The sequence below is a fragment of the Mchenga conophoros genome, linkage group LG8 (genome assembly GCF_057382185.1).
Source record: "Mchenga conophoros isolate Kocher_MC1m ecotype Shallow Benthic linkage group LG8, M_conophoros_male_GT1.1, whole genome shotgun sequence".
Lineage (NCBI taxonomy): Eukaryota > Metazoa > Chordata > Actinopteri > Cichliformes > Cichlidae > Mchenga > Mchenga conophoros.
Genome location: NC_140533.1, coordinates 19,554,577 through 19,572,069, shown reverse-complemented (window position 1 = coordinate 19,572,069; position 17,493 = coordinate 19,554,577). Strand labels below are relative to the sequence as shown.

At 39.5% G+C, this 17,493-nt stretch overlaps 1 protein-coding gene across 5 annotated transcripts in view; it reads left to right on the top strand.

Moving 5' to 3' along the window:
- The window catches only part of LOC146568622 (disks large homolog 5-like), a 30,316-nt gene that overhangs the window by 9,572 nt on the left and 3,251 nt on the right, over positions 1 to 17,493 (top strand). For 4 of the 5 annotated variants that reach the window (XM_085284764.1, XM_085284763.1, XM_085284767.1 and 1 more), the window contains exons 5-32: positions 328 to 511; positions 1,876 to 2,132; positions 2,502 to 2,814; positions 3,511 to 3,741; positions 4,827 to 5,011; positions 5,130 to 5,255; positions 5,478 to 5,610; positions 5,743 to 5,867; positions 6,112 to 6,287; positions 6,443 to 6,546; positions 7,877 to 7,969; positions 8,280 to 9,236; positions 9,373 to 9,496; positions 9,712 to 9,856; positions 10,862 to 10,983; positions 11,502 to 11,582; positions 11,659 to 11,818; positions 12,096 to 12,173; positions 13,017 to 13,179; positions 13,273 to 13,406; positions 13,696 to 13,860; positions 13,978 to 14,161; positions 14,409 to 14,557; positions 14,859 to 15,029; positions 15,165 to 15,361; positions 16,204 to 16,347; positions 16,520 to 16,647; positions 17,037 to 17,146. In XM_085284764.1, coding sequence (XP_085140890.1) covers positions 328 to 511; positions 1,876 to 2,132; positions 2,502 to 2,814; positions 3,511 to 3,741; positions 4,827 to 5,011; positions 5,130 to 5,255; positions 5,478 to 5,610; positions 5,743 to 5,867; positions 6,112 to 6,287; positions 6,443 to 6,546; positions 7,877 to 7,969; positions 8,280 to 9,236; positions 9,373 to 9,496; positions 9,712 to 9,856; positions 10,862 to 10,983; positions 11,502 to 11,582; positions 11,659 to 11,818; positions 12,096 to 12,173; positions 13,017 to 13,179; positions 13,273 to 13,406; positions 13,696 to 13,860; positions 13,978 to 14,161; positions 14,409 to 14,557; positions 14,859 to 15,029; positions 15,165 to 15,361; positions 16,204 to 16,347; positions 16,520 to 16,647; positions 17,037 to 17,146 — 5,139 coding nt within the window. The remainder of the gene's footprint in view (positions 1 to 327; positions 512 to 1,875; positions 2,133 to 2,501; positions 2,815 to 3,510; positions 3,742 to 4,826; positions 5,012 to 5,129; positions 5,256 to 5,477; positions 5,611 to 5,742; positions 5,868 to 6,111; positions 6,288 to 6,442; positions 6,547 to 7,876; positions 7,970 to 8,279; positions 9,237 to 9,372; positions 9,497 to 9,711; positions 9,857 to 10,861; positions 10,984 to 11,501; positions 11,583 to 11,658; positions 11,819 to 12,095; positions 12,174 to 13,016; positions 13,180 to 13,272; positions 13,407 to 13,695; positions 13,861 to 13,977; positions 14,162 to 14,408; positions 14,558 to 14,858; positions 15,030 to 15,164; positions 15,362 to 16,203; positions 16,348 to 16,519; positions 16,648 to 17,036; positions 17,147 to 17,493) is intronic. The other variant, XM_085284765.1, reaches the window with a different exon arrangement.

Sequence of the window (17,493 nt, the reverse complement as noted above, 5' to 3'; positions counted from 1 at the left end):
GTCCTGACCACAAATCAGCAGAGCTGCAGTGACATAACTGGCTACAGCAAACATTTCAGATGTTTTTAAGAAGCTGCTTTTAGCTACTACATTCAAGTATTAACTTACTTTCTTCATCCTACACTGTGGCTAACTGGTGCGATCCAAATGACGTGTGTGTGTGTGTGTGTGTCCCCAAATATTTTTTGATTTATGATTTACTAGCTGAATATATGTTGCCAGAGACACAGTAGATGGAGATGTATATATTCAGTGCTGTAAATGCTGATTTTAAAAATCGCTGGCAGCACCCATGGTTTGATTGTACCCATTCTGCTATCTCCACAGTACACTGCACAGCCGTCTGGTGAGCGAGCACACCCAGCTGAAAGAGGAGCTCGAGGTGCTGAGACAGGACAACATCCAGCTGGTCAGGGAGCACAACCATGTGAAACAGGCCTGCGAGGAGCTCAGGAGGCTGCATGATGATGATCAGAGGGAAGTAGCTGATATGAAGATGCTACACCAGCAGGTGCCTGTGTAATTTTTCAGTTCTGTCACCATTCATGCTTAAAAATGGGACACAAACAACATACAGACACAAAAATATAAATGGGTATATACTATCTAGACATCTGCAGACACCCCTTTCCATCTCTAGTTGGCCGCTGACATAAAATCAGTTGGATCTTGACATTTGAGATGGACATTAATTTGCTCTTGTCTCGGTGACCATTATGTCCAAAAGGACAATGTTGTTCAGACAAATGGGGTCAGACAAGCTCTGTCCTCTCCATGTCTCCATCCATCAAAACATTCTTTCAGATTACAAAAATGACTTGACCTGAGTCTCTCACCATTACTCAGTCTGACATTCACCGTGACTGCAGTCACAAGACCATATCATTAAATGTTAGCAATGCCTTATATAACCATGGAGAATGTGTATAACAGGGCTAGTTGATAGCAAGGATACGTTCCCCATTGTCTCTAGAAGTCATGTCATCATTGCATAAACTACTGTTCAGCCTCAGTCAAATTAGGAGTCAAATTAGTTTTAAGTGATGCCAGCCCAGAGAAGACATTTATTGTACAGTTGTTAGATTCCAATTACATACTATAATTTTTCATGTCTAAATGTGTCCTGGTTTGTCCGTTTTTGGCACTCTGTTCATGATTTGGATTAGATTCAATAGTAATTTAAACGTTACAAACAAAATATTTGTAAACATGAAGCCAGACTGAGTCCATTGGATCTCATCAGTGCTTAATTAACTAAATTAACTTAATTAACTTACTGGTAGCAAGTCAAAAAGTTTATTCAGCTGATTTGACAGCAATTCTGTCTGTCAGGTCGACTGTACTTATTGTACATTTGAGCGTCTTCATCTTTTAGCTGTGGTTGCTAATTGGTGAAACTGTGGTAACATTAATCACTGTTTCGACCACAGTCTCCTGCGATTGCTTCCTGTACAGTTCCCACAGAACTAGTAAAATTGAATGGCAATACATTTTTAATGGTAGTTAAGCTTATCCATTCATGCTAAAAGCATGTAGTATACCCCAGTTGCTGCTTGCATCAGAAGCAGACTGCCCTATAGGATGTTAAGAAGCTAGACAGAAGCTAGATACAAGTTATCATCTGGTTCACTACAGTTCAAGTGATATTTCAACAGTTTAAAGTAACATTTTCTTTAATCTCCACTGAAACGGGTAATTAAATGATTTAGGCACTTCACTTTAGATTTATATCAAACAGCACAACATTTCAGCATCTACAGAGTTGAAAAGTATTCCGGATAACTTTTTCCAAGTGACTGCATCAGCTCTTATCTTGATATAGTCCCATTATTGCCCTCTAATTCGTTAAATAACCCGACTTAATGCTATTTGCAGGTAATGAGAGAGGGCTCCTCTGATGTCCTTAACAAACTCTACGACACAGCTGTGGACAAGTTGGAGGCCGTGAAGAGTGACTATGAGACTCTGAGGAAGTGCTACAATGACAAGTTGGCCAGTCACAATGCCGATTTGAGTCGTTTGGACCAGGCTGAGGAAGAGAACCACCGGCTGCAGAAGCAACTCGACATGCTGCTGAAACAAAGAGATGCTGCCATCCACTATCAGCAGCAATACTCTTCTTCAATAAGAAGGTAAAGCTGGAATTATTAGGTCTACAAAGCCAGCAGGGCTACAAACTTCACACAAAAACTGAGCAACTGTTAAAAAACTAAAAAGCAGTTGCAGCAAATTATACTACAAACTGAGTACTTGAGTACAGAGCCAAAGTCAGATCTGCACAGTGCTTAAAATGTGCTTAATCCAAGGCAGATGAAGCTTTGCGGATGTCCTCCCATTTATAGTTTTCTTTTTAGATGCTTAAATTCCACATTTGATCAGTCTATGATCTTATTGTTCATGATTTTAATGTTTTAAGCACAAGACAGAGTAGAAATGTTTACCCTTTGGAAATTAATAGAGGCATTGAATCCACTGCATTCCTTAATCCCTGCCTGATGCAGGTTTGACAACACCCACCAAGAACTATCCAAGGCCACAGCCCACAATAAGGAGCTACAGCGAGAGATGGAACGGCTGCAGTCTGAGGTGACGCGGCTCAAGACCCAGCAGCTCAAGGCGGCAAAGGACAGCGAGAAGTACAAGGAGGAGCGGGACTCTGTGATCAGTGAATATCGCTTGATCATGAGTGAGCGGGATCAGGTGATCAAAGAGGTGGACAGGCTCCAGACAGGTCTGGAGATGGCAGAGGCGAAGCTAAAGAGCACTTCGTCAGAGAGACGGGTGGCCAGTGAGGAGCTGGAGGCTCTCCGACAGGTAAAAGCTAAAATGAGGGATCATCAGTGAGAACTGAAAACGGTTAACCATTTCACAGACGGGATCAGAAAGCACTGGAGGAATAACTATTGTGATAAGAGACATTTGGAATTATACATGCACTATAAAGAAATTAATTTCTTCAGATTTACAGGGCTCCTTTTAATTTAAGTGAAACTGTTAATGAAGAATGACCATTTGCGTAACATCTGTGTCTTAAATATCTCTTGTCGTTAAACTGCTGAAGTCATTCTTTTTGGCAACAGTCAAAGGTTTAGGGTGGCTAAAAAGTAACCACGTCATGATCACTGCTATTAAAACCCACAGTTCAGGAAGAGAAATTTGGTTATGCTTTTTAACTCTTCTGTGTAAAATGAACTTGAGAAGCTCTCCAAAATAAATACATAAAAAATCCTTTTAAGAGGAGAAAAATTCTTTAGTTCTTCATCTAATAGGAAGTTTGTCTGGCAGCATATCTTTGTGCTGAGATAAGAATGTATTCCTCCCCAAGGAGGGAATTCCAGAATCACAGCGATGTAAGAAACACGTCGGCATAAAAGGAAATGTACAACAATATGCAAATCATATTAAAATATTCCAAAATTCTCAAGGTAAAAATTTAAGAAGATATAGAAATTTACTTTTTTCTTTATTTTCTTTATTATTATTATTATTATTTTTTTTTTTTTGATGAAGGAGCTGGCCTCAGCGCTGGTGGACAGGGACCGAGCAATCTGTGAAAAGAATGAGCTGCTGGAGAAATTCTGTCATGAGGTCAAGGACAAAGCTGAGGCCCAAAAGGAGCTGAACCAGGCCTGCAAAGACATCGAAACAGTGCGTGAGGAAAGAGATGTGGCCCGGAAGGAGAGGACAGAGGCCATCATCCAGAGGGACCAGCTGTTGCAAGAGTATTACCAGGCCAGACAGGTAGCCAGACGGACAGATGATTTATCATCACAAATGGAGGGATTGGTTTATTTCTCTGACAGTAATCCCTTCATCCCATCTCACATAGTAGTAGTTTTTTATTTTATTTTATTTTTTCTTCAATCGGCTGGCTGGTTTCTACATATTGATTTCTGTTGAGAAATGTGTACTCACCCATCATTCTGTTTGCAGTGATTGTCAGATTAATTATAAAAGTCAGGGATGCCTACATTAGGAAATTACCAATAATTGTAGTGACAGGCCTCACCCTCACTTCCAAGTACACCAGAAATCTGCACTGCGTCAGAAATGGATTGTTAAGCAAAACTGTAGACTGAAATGGAATTAATGCAACAGTGTATCTAGTGCAAGCGCTCTAGATACACCATCAGACTGAGTTTTACATTTGTTTTATTATATCTGGTTTATATACCTAATCCAGTCTATGGCTGTTTTATACATCATAGATGGAAACTACATCTTAGTTTACAGAAATTTGTTTTTGGATGGATGGAGTCAGCTAAGTTGAAAGTTTTGTTTCTTAAAAAAAGCAACAAAATGTCTTCATAGCTTGTAATTAATACCTTATATTTAAAAAAACCAAAAAAAACCAACAAAGCACTTTATTTAGTCTATTGATTAGTGTACAAGCAGAAAAAATAAATGATCTATTCAAACAAACCTTTCTCACAGCAGCCATTCTGGCTGCTGCTAGAGGTAAACACAGGTGATACTAATCACATTAAAGCTTCACCTCAATAGAGGACAAGATTCATTATTCTAATTTGTAACATCTGTGTTTGTGCCATGTCAAGTCAAAATGACTGCTGTCAAACGGGTATTTGCATCAATGAGCTTTCAAGCTTAACTCGCACCAAAATTATGTAAAGCTGATAATTAAAAACATGTGTTGAGTATAATATTACTGCAAAGTTAGTGTACAGAGTGGGTGAAAGATGAAAATACTTTCTTATGACACACATTTAGAGGAATTTGCCACATGTTATCAAATACCATATTGGACTAAAAGCACCTTCACTTCTCCGGTGACATTTATCACCCATCAATTTGATCTACTCCTGCAGGAACAGGACTCTGCCACCATGAACATGGAACGAGCCACCAAGGAGATCGAGATGCTGAGGAAGCAGTATGAGGCCATCTCGCAGGAGCTGAAGGAGGCCTTGCAGGAGGCTGAGGTCGCCAAGTGTCGGCGGGACTGGGCCTTCCAGGAGAGGGACAAGATTGTAGCAGAAAGAGAGAGCATTCGGTAAGAATTTTTAAAAAAAAAATATAGATGTAGATGCATGTCATTGCGAGGAGGCTTGGGCAAAAATAGTTTGCGTGTATTTTATGTGACACCTGATGACAATATGTGCATCACTCAGTACACTGTGTGACAACCTGAGACGAGAAAGGGATAGAGCTGTGAGTGATCTGGCAGACGCTCTGAGGAATCTGGATGACATGAGAAAGCAGAAGAACGATGCGACGCGGGAACTCAAAGAACTAAAGTGCGTTATTTCTCCCAAAAGTTGTTTTTGAGACAGATAAATGTCTTGTGTTCTATTTTAGGTAAACTTGAATATTATTCATTGATTTATATTTGTGTTAAAAGTGCTTCTCTTCCTTAATGATCTTTTGTGCCACCCAGTGGATGAATTTTATTTACACAGGACAGTTCAAATTACTTTGAAATACTTACTGAAGAGCTACATATTTCATGTTTCCTGCAGAGAAAAGTTGGAAGATGAGCTGGAAAAGGAAGCAAGATATCGTCAGCTGATGGCCCACAGTTCACATGATTCAGCCATAGACACTGACTCAATGGAGTGGGAGACAGAAGTTGTAGAATTTGAGAAGCACAGAGTAAGGATCATTTAGAGTTTTCTTTTTTGTTTTTTAAGAAATGTGATTTGCCTTTAGAGAATTGCACTTAATGAATGAACTAATTCAGAATCAAAAAATCATAATATTCCTCGTGATTTTTCATTTTTGCAGGACATGGATTTGAAAGCACTTGGATTTGATATTGCTGAAGGGGTAAATGATCCCTATTTACCAGGGGACTGTGGTGTATTTGTAACTAAGGTGGATAAAGGAAGTATTGCTGAGGGAAGATTAAGGTAACTGTCACTTTCCTCCTCAGTGTATATAAATGTTTTGATTTCCCTTTGTCATTTGACACCTGAGTTTTGGTTCTAATAATAAGCTTTATTTGGAGAATAGAAACACATTTTCATATTTTCACTTGTAAAATTTAGTATGCAGCACTCAGAAAATCAGATTTTTGATACATGTCAATTTACACAACACATCATAGTTGGCTTCTCTTTCATTATTATTATATTCTCTCTTATTTCTGTTCAGGGTAAATGACTGGTTGCTTAAAATAAATGACGTGGACCTGACCAATAAAGACAGGAAGCAGGTGATCAAAGCTGTGTTGAGTGGTGAGGGCATGATTAATATGGTGGTTCGTAGAAGAAAGTCACTAGGAGGACGGATCATCACTCCAATCCAGATAAACTTAGCTGGACACAAAGGTCAGCTTCAATTTCCAAATAAGTAATAAACTTCACCGTTATAATGTCTGCCTGACAAGCTAGTAATGACATTAAAGTGCAAAGTATTTGCGTTTAATTATCTGTATATGTGATGGTAATTGGGGTGTGTTTTTTCTAATTGTTTTTCCTCATAGACAGTGGACTAGGTTTGGAAAGTGGAGTGTTTGTTGCCACATTGGCTGCTGGCAGCCCAGCTGCTAAAGACTGCAATCTCACTATTGGTGACAGACTGTTAGCTGTAAGTATGATCACTGAAAAGTTTATCATTTGTTTGATAAAAGCCTGTTTGTTATCAAGAGATGGCTGTGGTCTCTAGTGCCCTCTACTGACCACATTCAAGTTGTTTTAAGACAAGCACAACTGCAGCATGTTCCAACTACTTGCCTTCAAAGTACAGTGTTGAAACAGAGGAAATTTGTTGTGTATATGTATACATTTCATAACTTCAATGAACATGAAGTAATGCAGCCAGTTTCACTGTTATATAGAGAGGATATAATGGAGACTGTGGGCTTCCAGTGAGGCTGACCTCCGAGATGAAGTAAAATCTGACATTACTAAAAATTCACTGGAGGTACCAAAATATCAGCTACAATACAAAGATGCTCACAGTACACTGCTGCACACTATTAACATAGTTTTGTAATTTTCATATGTCAGATAATATAAAATCTGTCAGTTAAACTAGGATTAAATGTTAGTGAAAGTAAGCTAGCACATTCCCAAACTTGCCCTTGTCACACAAACCATACATACAGGCCATAACACAATTATATAGTCTACTTATCTTTTGATTTCAGCACTCTTATGTTGGATAAAAAAAAAAAAAAATTAAAAAAAAAGTCATGACTGGGAATCATTTTTGGCTTGACTATATTTAAGTTTTAGACCACCATATATGTTACACTTTATTGGTCTGGAATATGCCGGTTATTCCAAACGGCTTCCATTATGATCTGAATCTGTCTTTTATATTGTAATTTGTCCTTATGCTATAATTTTATCCCTGGCAGCTTTAACACTGCCCAGGACCCAAAATTCATTAATAGACCATCATTTGCTGATAGTCTTACATCATGCACTCTATCATAGCTGGCTGCTTTGATATCAGTATCAGTAACTGTATTGAATATGCGTCTAAGCTTCGTTTTTGGGAGGTCTCACAATCCTACTTAAGTCCTGAATTGTCTTGATGTCCTACCTACATGTTTGAGACAGGGAATTCAGTATGATCTCACTTTATTATTAAAAAAGGCTTGCATTATTTACAGGAATCTGATATTTTAAAAAATAAAGTACCTCCATAATCCTAATCAAGGAATTTTTGGGACTTGATTACTTTTAAGGGCAGGTGGCCACTATTTTTGTACCCAAGTACACATCAGCCATCATTTTAATGGTTAATGTTGTGTAATGAGGATGCGCACACCTCAGATACCGGTAATCTAAATTCTAACCATAACTAGCACATTTGCAGACGCCATTTCAAGATGGAGTACGATGATGATGATGTCTAGGTAAGTAGGCTCTTATTTATGGGACTTTTTTTTTTTTTTTTTTTTCCTCAGATCAATGGAATTGCGCTCGATAACAAGTCGCTCTCTGAATGTGAGTCTCTGCTGAGAAACTGCCGAAATTCTCTCAGCCTCTCCCTCATGAAGGTAAAAACTCCGTAACCCAAACACATACAGATTCTCACAACTGTAACATCACATACTGCTGTTTCTTCTAATAGACTCCCAATAGTCAGGCTTTATGCTAGTTGTACAATGCTTACTTCGTGCAAATGCTCATTGGGTTAATAGACAATGCAAAGTCTTCTTAAACCTTAATTGCTACCAGTATCTTTAATTTTTAAATGCTATCTCAAGTTTGTGGTTAAAAATGTCAGCGATCGTCCATTTCATCGGAAGCTATTTATTGCATTTAAACTATTTTAATGTATATTTATCAACATTTCTTCCTGCACAGTTCTTTCCCCAAAGCTGTTCTGGGCAGAGTTTATATGAAACTTTGAGAGACTCTGAAAAGAACCCGCGACTCCAGTCCTGTGAGGGCCACACGAGAAACTGCAGAAACTCTAAGCACAATTGCTCCACACAAACTGACATTTGTAGCTGTGACTTTGGCAGCAGAGGGGAGGAAGCCTGCAAGGATACCGGTGACTCCCTGAATAGCAGCAGTGGCAGCACTCACTCCCACCACAAACCCTTTTCCAATGGTTCCCCGCATTCCCGTTCCTTTTCTGCCTCACATAGTCCTTCGGAACCCCACCCAGAATTCTGCTACCGGAGGCAGGACCTCCAGCATCGGCCTTTTACCTTCACCCCTCTTCTGTCCGACTGCAGCTCACCACAGGCTGCTGTGGACCGAGTGCAGAGCTCGCCAGTCAAGCCCAGTGGAGGCACATGGCCTAAAGTCATAGTGGGAACTGTTTCAGAGTACACCCAACTGTCCATCTATAAGAAGCCCAAACAGAGGAAGTCTATTTTTGACATGAATGCTTTCAGGAGACCTGATGCAGCCCAAAAACTGGACTACATGTCCCTGTCTCACTCACCGCAGAGCTCAGTGTCTGAATCTGCTCAGACACCCCCCACCCCACCAGCAAGGAGCGACTCGTTTAGGTTCAAGCATCGGCAGCAGAACAGCTCCGCGTCGGACTCCACCATTACCACCGGCACACCACCAGCATCCCCTGCCCAAGCTACGAATCCTAAGGACAAGGGAGAGGTGGGAAACCAATGCTATTTCATTGATGGCCCTCCAGGAGAGGCCAAGGGCAGCTCCAAGAAACCTGCTGAGGAGGAAGAAGAGGAGGAGAACCGGTACAGGACAGAAGTGCAAGGAAAAAAGAGATACCGGCCAAAATCAGCACCAGCACTACGTCGAAATGTGACTCCATTGCACATTCCTGTTCCTATTCAGGTAACTGAGTATTTAAAGAACATGTTGAGGAATTTACTATTTGACATTTTTATAGATGCTATGGTTTGTGTTATTTTGTGTCCCTTATTTCCTCAAAAATTAAAAGGCTTACAAGCTGTACGTTTGCTCCTTGCAGGTACAGAGTTTCTCTAACGATGAACACTCCCCAGAGCCAGTGGACTTGTTACGTTTCTCTCCTATACGAACCAATCGGTACAGCGTACAATATGCACCCAAAAGCTACAGTAGCATTGCATCACGTAAGTTATGGGAACAGCTTAATGTGTTCATTTTTTTCCATTTTTTTTTTTTCACATTTCCAAACACTGCATGGATCACTAATAATAAAAATAGAAAGTTGATTTCGATTTGTTGGGGTTTTTTCTATTGAACTAATAAAGGCTTGATATTTATAGGATGGAAGTGTCACATAACTACTACTTGTTGATGTCTAATCCCACTATTTGTCCTCCAGACCCTGCACAACGAAGTTTTGCCCCTTGCCCTGCTGTGACGGCTGTCATGAGGAACCCTGTCTACACAGCCTGGAGCCATGAGGTCCAGGCCAACAACCCTCCTCCAGCTCCCAGCTCGAGCAGTCATCCTCATACACACACAAGGTGTTCTGTCAGTCTTTTCAACATGCACGAGTCCAACTCTTCTTCACGAGCCTTTTTACTGTTGTGAATCCTAAAAATAAATCTTGTCATTTTGCCATGTGAATATATGAATTAATGAGTATACTTATTTTGCATATAGTGTCAAGTAAAATTTTCTGTTTCAATCACACCTCATTCACTGCAGACATTTAATAGGAAGAAGGTAGCTGAGTCGACTAAACCACTACAATTTGTCGGTGAAACAGAACTCTCAATTCCAGGTCTTTGAATTGACTTAATAGAGTTCACCCATGATTAATTGAATTATTCGACAGGTAGAGTATCTTCAGTGCTGTTTTTGTCTGTTAGACAGATAATGCAGCAACTAGTCAAATACAACTTGGTGGAAATGTGGAGCAGGGACAAAGAAAGCCACCAGATTTTGGGACAGAACCAGGTCACGTCGTTAAGAAATTCTGAGCTAGGTCATCGGCCTCGTTGGAGAAAAGTGTTCTCCAAATGCTTTTTAAGTTTACTTTTTTCCTTGTTACGACATCTTGAAATATCTATATCTGTTAGAAAACTGATATTTTATCTCAACTGTTAGACTGTCTCTTTTGAAGCAGAGAGAGAGATTAATTAATAATTATTCTGTATTTTTTTTTTTTTTTTTTTTGCTGTGATTGTATTCTGCATACTTCTGGTTTTTGGTGCATTAGTTAGAAATAAAAGACAATTTCAGATGTTGTTTTTTTTTTTTTTTATATATATATATATAGATTTAACAGTTTATTTTGATGCTTACTGCAAAGTAGACATTAGTTCTAGTAGTACTGTTTTTCATTTTAACCACAGATTTGCTAAATCCTGAATGGTGTATTTATAGCAGCGAAACAACTGTGTATCCTGCCCCAGATCTCATGGACAGATGGCATGTAGCAAATTATATCTTGCCCTGGGTTGAATAATTGACTGCCGGGGGACTTACGCAGGCCTTTTCTTTTTCCTCCCCCCCCTCTACTCTAGCCCCCAGCATCAAGGTCGCCTCAGTCTGGACCTCAGCCACAAGCGCACTGGAAACCCGACTGAGCGGAGCTGCAGCCAACCACCACACAGTACCAACTCCTTGCCCTGCAGCAACAGAATGAGTATGTATGGTGCCCTAGTTTATGGTAATCACGACATGTTTAAAATGTGAATAATGTTGTTTACATTTTTCTTAATTCAGTCCGCACTTATTTAGCCCACTATTTATCACTGCTAGCAAAACACCTAACTGGCGTCGAGTTGCATTGCTAGCAAACACTGACTTCTGTGACACAAAATTATTTAACTTTAATTTTACTCTTAAACTCATTATATTTATGCAATGTCAGTTTTAAATGCAACTCTCCTGTAATGAGTTAGAAAGTCTTGTAGCAGTTTAATTGGCTCAGGAGACGATGGTGATTAACTGGCTACTTCAAACATTTGCTCTGTGGTAAATATTTAGATTAGCAGTGTCGGGGAAAGGGGCTTATCACAGTTGTTCATATATTTCCTGGGGAATTCCCATATCAACATGGTTGGATACCCTCAGTTGTGTGAGAAAATGTTTCTTGTTTTCTTTTTTTTCCATTATGGGTCAACTGACCCTTTTAATAAATTTCCTGTTTTTTTTTCTTAGGCACCTCTGGTACTCAATTTAGAGCAGAACGGATTAAGATCCCTCCAATTCGTTATCCTCGCGCCACTGGATCTGACAAAGGTACTGTTCAGTCTGGGAGCAACATCTACTGGTACCAAATGTTACTTCAATTTTTTAATATCTTCTGTCACTCCAGGCTCGCTTACACATTCGGAGGGTAGCAGCCCAACACCTCCAATGTCCCCTGTCAACCTGGACACGTCGTCTTTCACTAGCAGCCAATCGCAGAGCTCCATTTCCACCCAACCTAGGATATCAGTCAGCCCTGCTTCAATTGGTGACAGGCGAAAGGAAGGGTAGGCCAACCGAATCCTCGTCATTGTCCGAATCTTTATCCCACCATGATTCAGCACCACAAGACATGTTTTCCACCATTTGTCTGTACTTTTTGTCTGGTTCATTGTGATTAAATGCTTGCAAAGCAGTAAACAAAGCCTCAAGCCTCCATCCAACACTGTCACCACAATCGATCATTTTATTATCTTCACTTTCTTCTCTGCTGCTGAGCCTTGTAACTTGAAATCTTTCTGTCTTTGTCTGTTTTTATTTTTTCCCTGTCATTCTGCTTCTCAGATTTGTCTCTTACTGCACTTCCTCTGTTAGACCTCCACTTGGAATTAAGCCCAAGTTCTTCTCTTTAAGAAGCTTGAGGTTTGTCTTGTGCTGGTAGCACATACAGTATAAGCACTGTCTGCAGGACTGTTGGAGCACAGATCTTATCATTCTGCCTACACTCTGCATATATAAATGTTACAGTCTAGACTCACTTTGCAGCAGCGGTGCTAGATTCTTTTGAATGTTTAATAATGGCAGTAATGAAATGGATGTGTATCCTTAGGTCGTCATCTTCTCTGCTCATTATTTATTCAGAATGCTGTTAAATGTTGTATGATTGCATGACATGAAGTGGGATTTGAAAATGCACGCTTGCCACATCAGCCACAACATTAAAACCTTGTTCTTGGTACAGTGTGCTACAAAAACAGCTTGGACCATTAGGTGCACAAACATAAGACCTTTGGGCGTGTCTGGTATTGTCAGACATGAGGCTACAGGCTCAAGCATCAGATGCTTGATCAGATTGGGATTTTGAGAGGTTGGAGGCCCTGACATTGTCCAGTTGGGGACTGTCATTGCCTTCATATGGTGCTGCTGTTTTTGTGGGTGGTATCAGCCACATACCAGGATTGTGATTACTGTTATTTACTTTACCTGCAAGGGGTTTTTAATGTTGTGGCTGGTACGTGCATATTATTGTTTGAACAATACACATTTGTGTGAAAAATGTCACATGATTCGGTGATTATTTGCATACATGACATGCATGATAGCATGCAGACTCATATTGTGTAGGAAAACATTAGATTGAAGGGAAGAGCTTATTCTAATTTTTTTTTTTTTTTTTTTTTTTTTTTTCCCCAAAGTTGCATGCTTGCAACTTTTCTATAAGATGTCAAAACACATAAATGTTCTTTTTTTTTTTTCCTCCTGAAGGCCGTACCTGGGGGAGCCACGAAATGTGACGGTACAGAAGGGAGCAGAACCGCTTGGTATCTCCATTGTGAGTGGAGAGAATGGCGGAGTGTTTGTGTCCAAAGTGACAGCAGGTAGCATTGCTCATCAAGCTCGATTAGAGTACGGAGATCAACTTCTTGAGGTACATTAGCTACTTTACTGCATATCCATGATTTATCTTTTTTTTTTTTTTTTTTTTTTTTTTCTGCCTCTAATGAATCCCTTCTGTTTCCAGTTTAATGGAATCAACCTTCGCAATGCCAATGAGCAGCAGGCACGGCTGGTGATCGGGCAGCAATGTGACACGGTCACCATTTTGGCTCAGTATAATCCACACATGTTTCAGCTGGGGATTCACTCTCGTTCAGGGTAAGAGGGAGACGAGAGCTTAGCAGTGCCCTTTTCTGTATAAAGCACAGTATGTGCAAAGCAAACGCATGAGTACACAATCGTAAAGACTTCATACTGTAGCACAGGAATAAGAAATGAGTTATGTAATTATGATTAACAAATATTAACACTAAAAAGGAGATGGCACGAATGTGCTATAACAGTAAACAAACCCTAAAGTGTATTCTCTAAAAAACAGTTATTTGGACTTTAGGGTAAAATATTAAATGATTAGAAAAGATTCTGACTTTGTTTCTCATCTTTTTAGTTCTCGCATGGAATCCATCAGCAACCAGCCGTCACCCCATGACAGCGGAGCCACCACACCGGACAATCACTCCACTGTAGATTTACTGAGTGAGCAGGATGAAGGCACGATTACTCCTGCATCCAAACAAACGACTCCTGCCACTAGTCCACACATCTCCTCCAGGTAGTAGCTTTATATCTGCTTTTATGTTCGCTGGGTTGATATGGTGTTTTAATACAGCCCTTTAAAATAGACTTTGAATCTACTGGTCGAACTTCTTAAAATGTATTTTTCTTTCAGGCTTCCTGGTTCAAATCCACGCAGGGTTCCAGAGTATCGGTTGGTGAGGCTGAAGAGGATCCACGTGGAGCTGGGAGTTCAGATCTGTGGAGGGAACCTTTATGGCATCTTTGTGGAGAGTTTAGATGATGACAGCCCTGCTAGGGGTCCTGATGGTTTACTGCCTGGAGATTTGATGCTGGAGGTATCTTTCATATTTGTCAATAACTGTGACGCACCAAAGTTGTCATGTGTTCAATAAAAAGTAAGTTGCAGTAGCTGTAGTGAAAACAATACTGGACATAATTGTGTGATTTGTGTACCTGTATTATAATGCTCTGAGGCTAGAAGAAAAGCACATTAAAGCAGGTTTAGACATAGAATCTGACTGCTTTCTGTCTTATAGATGATTGTCTTTATAGTTTTAATTTATTTATTTATTTTTTAAACAGTACAATGGTGTCAGCATGAAGAACAAAACTAAAGAAGATGCTTACCTGGAATTGTTGAAACCAGCTGAAACGATCACCTTCAAGGTCCAGAACTATGCAGACAACCTTGATGCAGTAAGAGAGAGTACCGGAGATGGATTTTTCATAAGGTACCCTGAATATTTATCAGGCCACTGAAATTAAACTGCTGAGATGACATGAATATTGTGCCTCTTAATTTTATGTTAAACAAAATCCAAAATGGAACCTAACCACCGGGAAATGGGCAGTAAAGTTTGGGAACATTGAGCTAACAGAACAGACATGTTTTGGTGATTTGAGTGTCAGGTCAATAACTCGTTGAAGCTTGTAGAGTATAGCTTGTAAGACTTGTTTTTCCATTATAGTCTGCAAAGTTTTGTTTATCATGCCATTGACATCTTCCCCAACTACTTTATTCATATTTGGCAGAGCACTTTATGAGAGAGTGGCAGAAATGGAGCAGGAGCTAAGCTTTAAGAAAGATGACATCCTTTATGTTGAAGACACACTACCAAATGGTAATTTTGGCTTCTGGATGGCCTGGCAGCTTGATGAGAGTGCACAGAAACTAGAGAAAGGACAGATTCCAAGTAAATACATGTAAGTACAGTGTAAGAATTTGTGGTTTTCTGATTTAGAAAATCTGTTGAGAAATTCTACATTCATCAAACTTTAATGTTAAAGAACATTAGTTTGATAGCATGTTGATATGGATTGAAATATTATCTCCATAAGGATGGACCAGGAATTCTACAGAAGGCACAGCATGGCTGATATGAAGGATGAAAACGGCACTAGCAGGACGCTGTCTGCTGCTGCTCGGAGGTCATTCTTTCGCCGGAGGCTAAAGCACAAACGGAGTGGATCCAAGGATGGAAAGGACATGACGGCTTTGGACGCCATTAGCACAGATTCTTTACCCATCACAGAGGGTGAGAAACTCTCTTCTAAACACAACTTTATTTAAAAATGCACAAAAGACACATAATTGTATAAGAAGGGTTGATTCTGGAATAAGCACATATTTGGATTTTCTTGAGCGCTTACTTCACCAGCATTGCATTATACTGTCGTCACATTGTTAAACTTACAAAGGACTGTTTGAAATCAAAAAGTTCACAGTGAATACAGCAGAATCTGATTATTGTATTTCACACACTCCTTCACAAGAGTTGGACGTAAAATTACCCACAAATCTGTTCAACCACAGGCAGATTTGTCAGAGGTTTGAATGTGGAGCACGCTGCAGAGGCTTGCTCACTTTCTAAGCATCCAAGATTTAATTTACTGGATATAGTCTTGACTTCAGTCAATTTATCAGACTTCACACAGCTGCATCTGGAGGTGCAACAAACATAATTACATTTCATCACAGACACCACAGTTTTACCAAATAAATTTTAGTCTTTGGTGTTTAAAATAGTTACCTTTAAGTGTTTAAAGAAAAGTTCATACATTTATTTTTTTTAATGAAAACCTTTTCCCAATTAAGCCTAATCTCTAAGACTTAATAATGCTCTCAAGTTTGAAAAGTTCAGATTTTATTCTTTAGGCTTGATACTAGATAGAAACTGCTACTTTGAATGTCCCTATTAACCTTACGTGATGATTTGTGAGGCAGATCTCAGGCATGAAGATGTGTTTATATAGCTGGATTCTTCTTGAAAGAAACTGAAGCTTTCACATAACACAGAAACCACGGTTAAAATGAGCAGCAGTGTCTCTCTCCTGTTATGCCTTTGGAATAAATTGCTTTGGTTTATTCCCTGCACAGACGGCGTGAGCCTCATGTACCAGCGGGTTCAGAAGGTGGAGTACTCTTCGCCTCGTCCAGTGCTGATCTTGGGTCCATTAGTGGAGGCCTGTAAGGACATGTTGGAGAAGGAGGCTCCTACCAAGTTCTGTCGCTGTTTGCCTGGTGAGCTTCTGATTTGTGTGAATTTATACATGAAGGATGTGTGTGTCCATCAGACTTGTGTTATTGCGCAAGGGAGATTTCACTGAGAGCTACCTAACATGAAACTCAAAGATCAGAGAACTTGACGTGTATATTAAAATAAAAAATGTTGCTTTTTTTTCTTTACTTTTAGAAATTATGAAGGCATCTCAGCAGGCAATAGAGCGTGGAGTAAAGGATTGTGTGTTCATTGATTACAAACGGAGGAGTGGGCATTTTGACGTGACAACAGTCGCCTCAATAAAAGAAATCACAGAAAAGGTAAATTTAAAATAACCTTAATCTGCACTATTTATTGATTTGCTTGTCCAGAAATGACACATTTATGACCCTGCACCAATAGCAGTTGTATCTTGAAGTTTATGCACTGCTGTCTTTCCAACTTTTCTTACAATCTTCAGAGGACTTTCAGCTGAATTCCAAATAATGCAATACAGCCAAACTTCCAAACTGATTAAAATAACTTGATTGGCTACATATTTTCAAAGAACCTTTATTTTTTTTATGTTGACATTTATGTTGTTGTTGATATCCCATAAACTGCTAGAAGTCTTTAAACACACAGAGCGTGAAAATAAATATTTTCTGCAGTTTTTTTTTTTTTGTTTTTTTGAAACATCTCCCATTTCTCATGTTGTCTTCTCTCATAGGACTGTCACTGCTTACTTGACATTGCCCCTCACGCCATTGAACGTCTTCACATGGTTCACATCTACCCAATCATCATATTCATCCGCTACAAAAATGCCAAGCAGATAAAGTGAGTAATTTCATGCCTGCTTTGACTTTTAAAATATTTTTTTTATTTCTACCTGTCAGACATGTTGAGCATGCTTTGTGTTGTGGTACCAGTTTTGTTTACCCAGTTATTTGTCAAGCTCCAAACCTTGAACAACATACAGAGAGAACTCATCCAAAGCTTTTGCCTCTGGAGGCTGTTTCTGAGAAGAAAGGGGAAAATGTGGGCCATAGCATTTTCAAATAAAGCCACATTCATGAACAAAACTCATCCGTATATTCTGAACTAAAGTAATAATCTGTTTCTATTTTGCAAATAACTACTTGGGCATTAAATCAATATGTAATCTAAAAATGTCAGGTCATAAA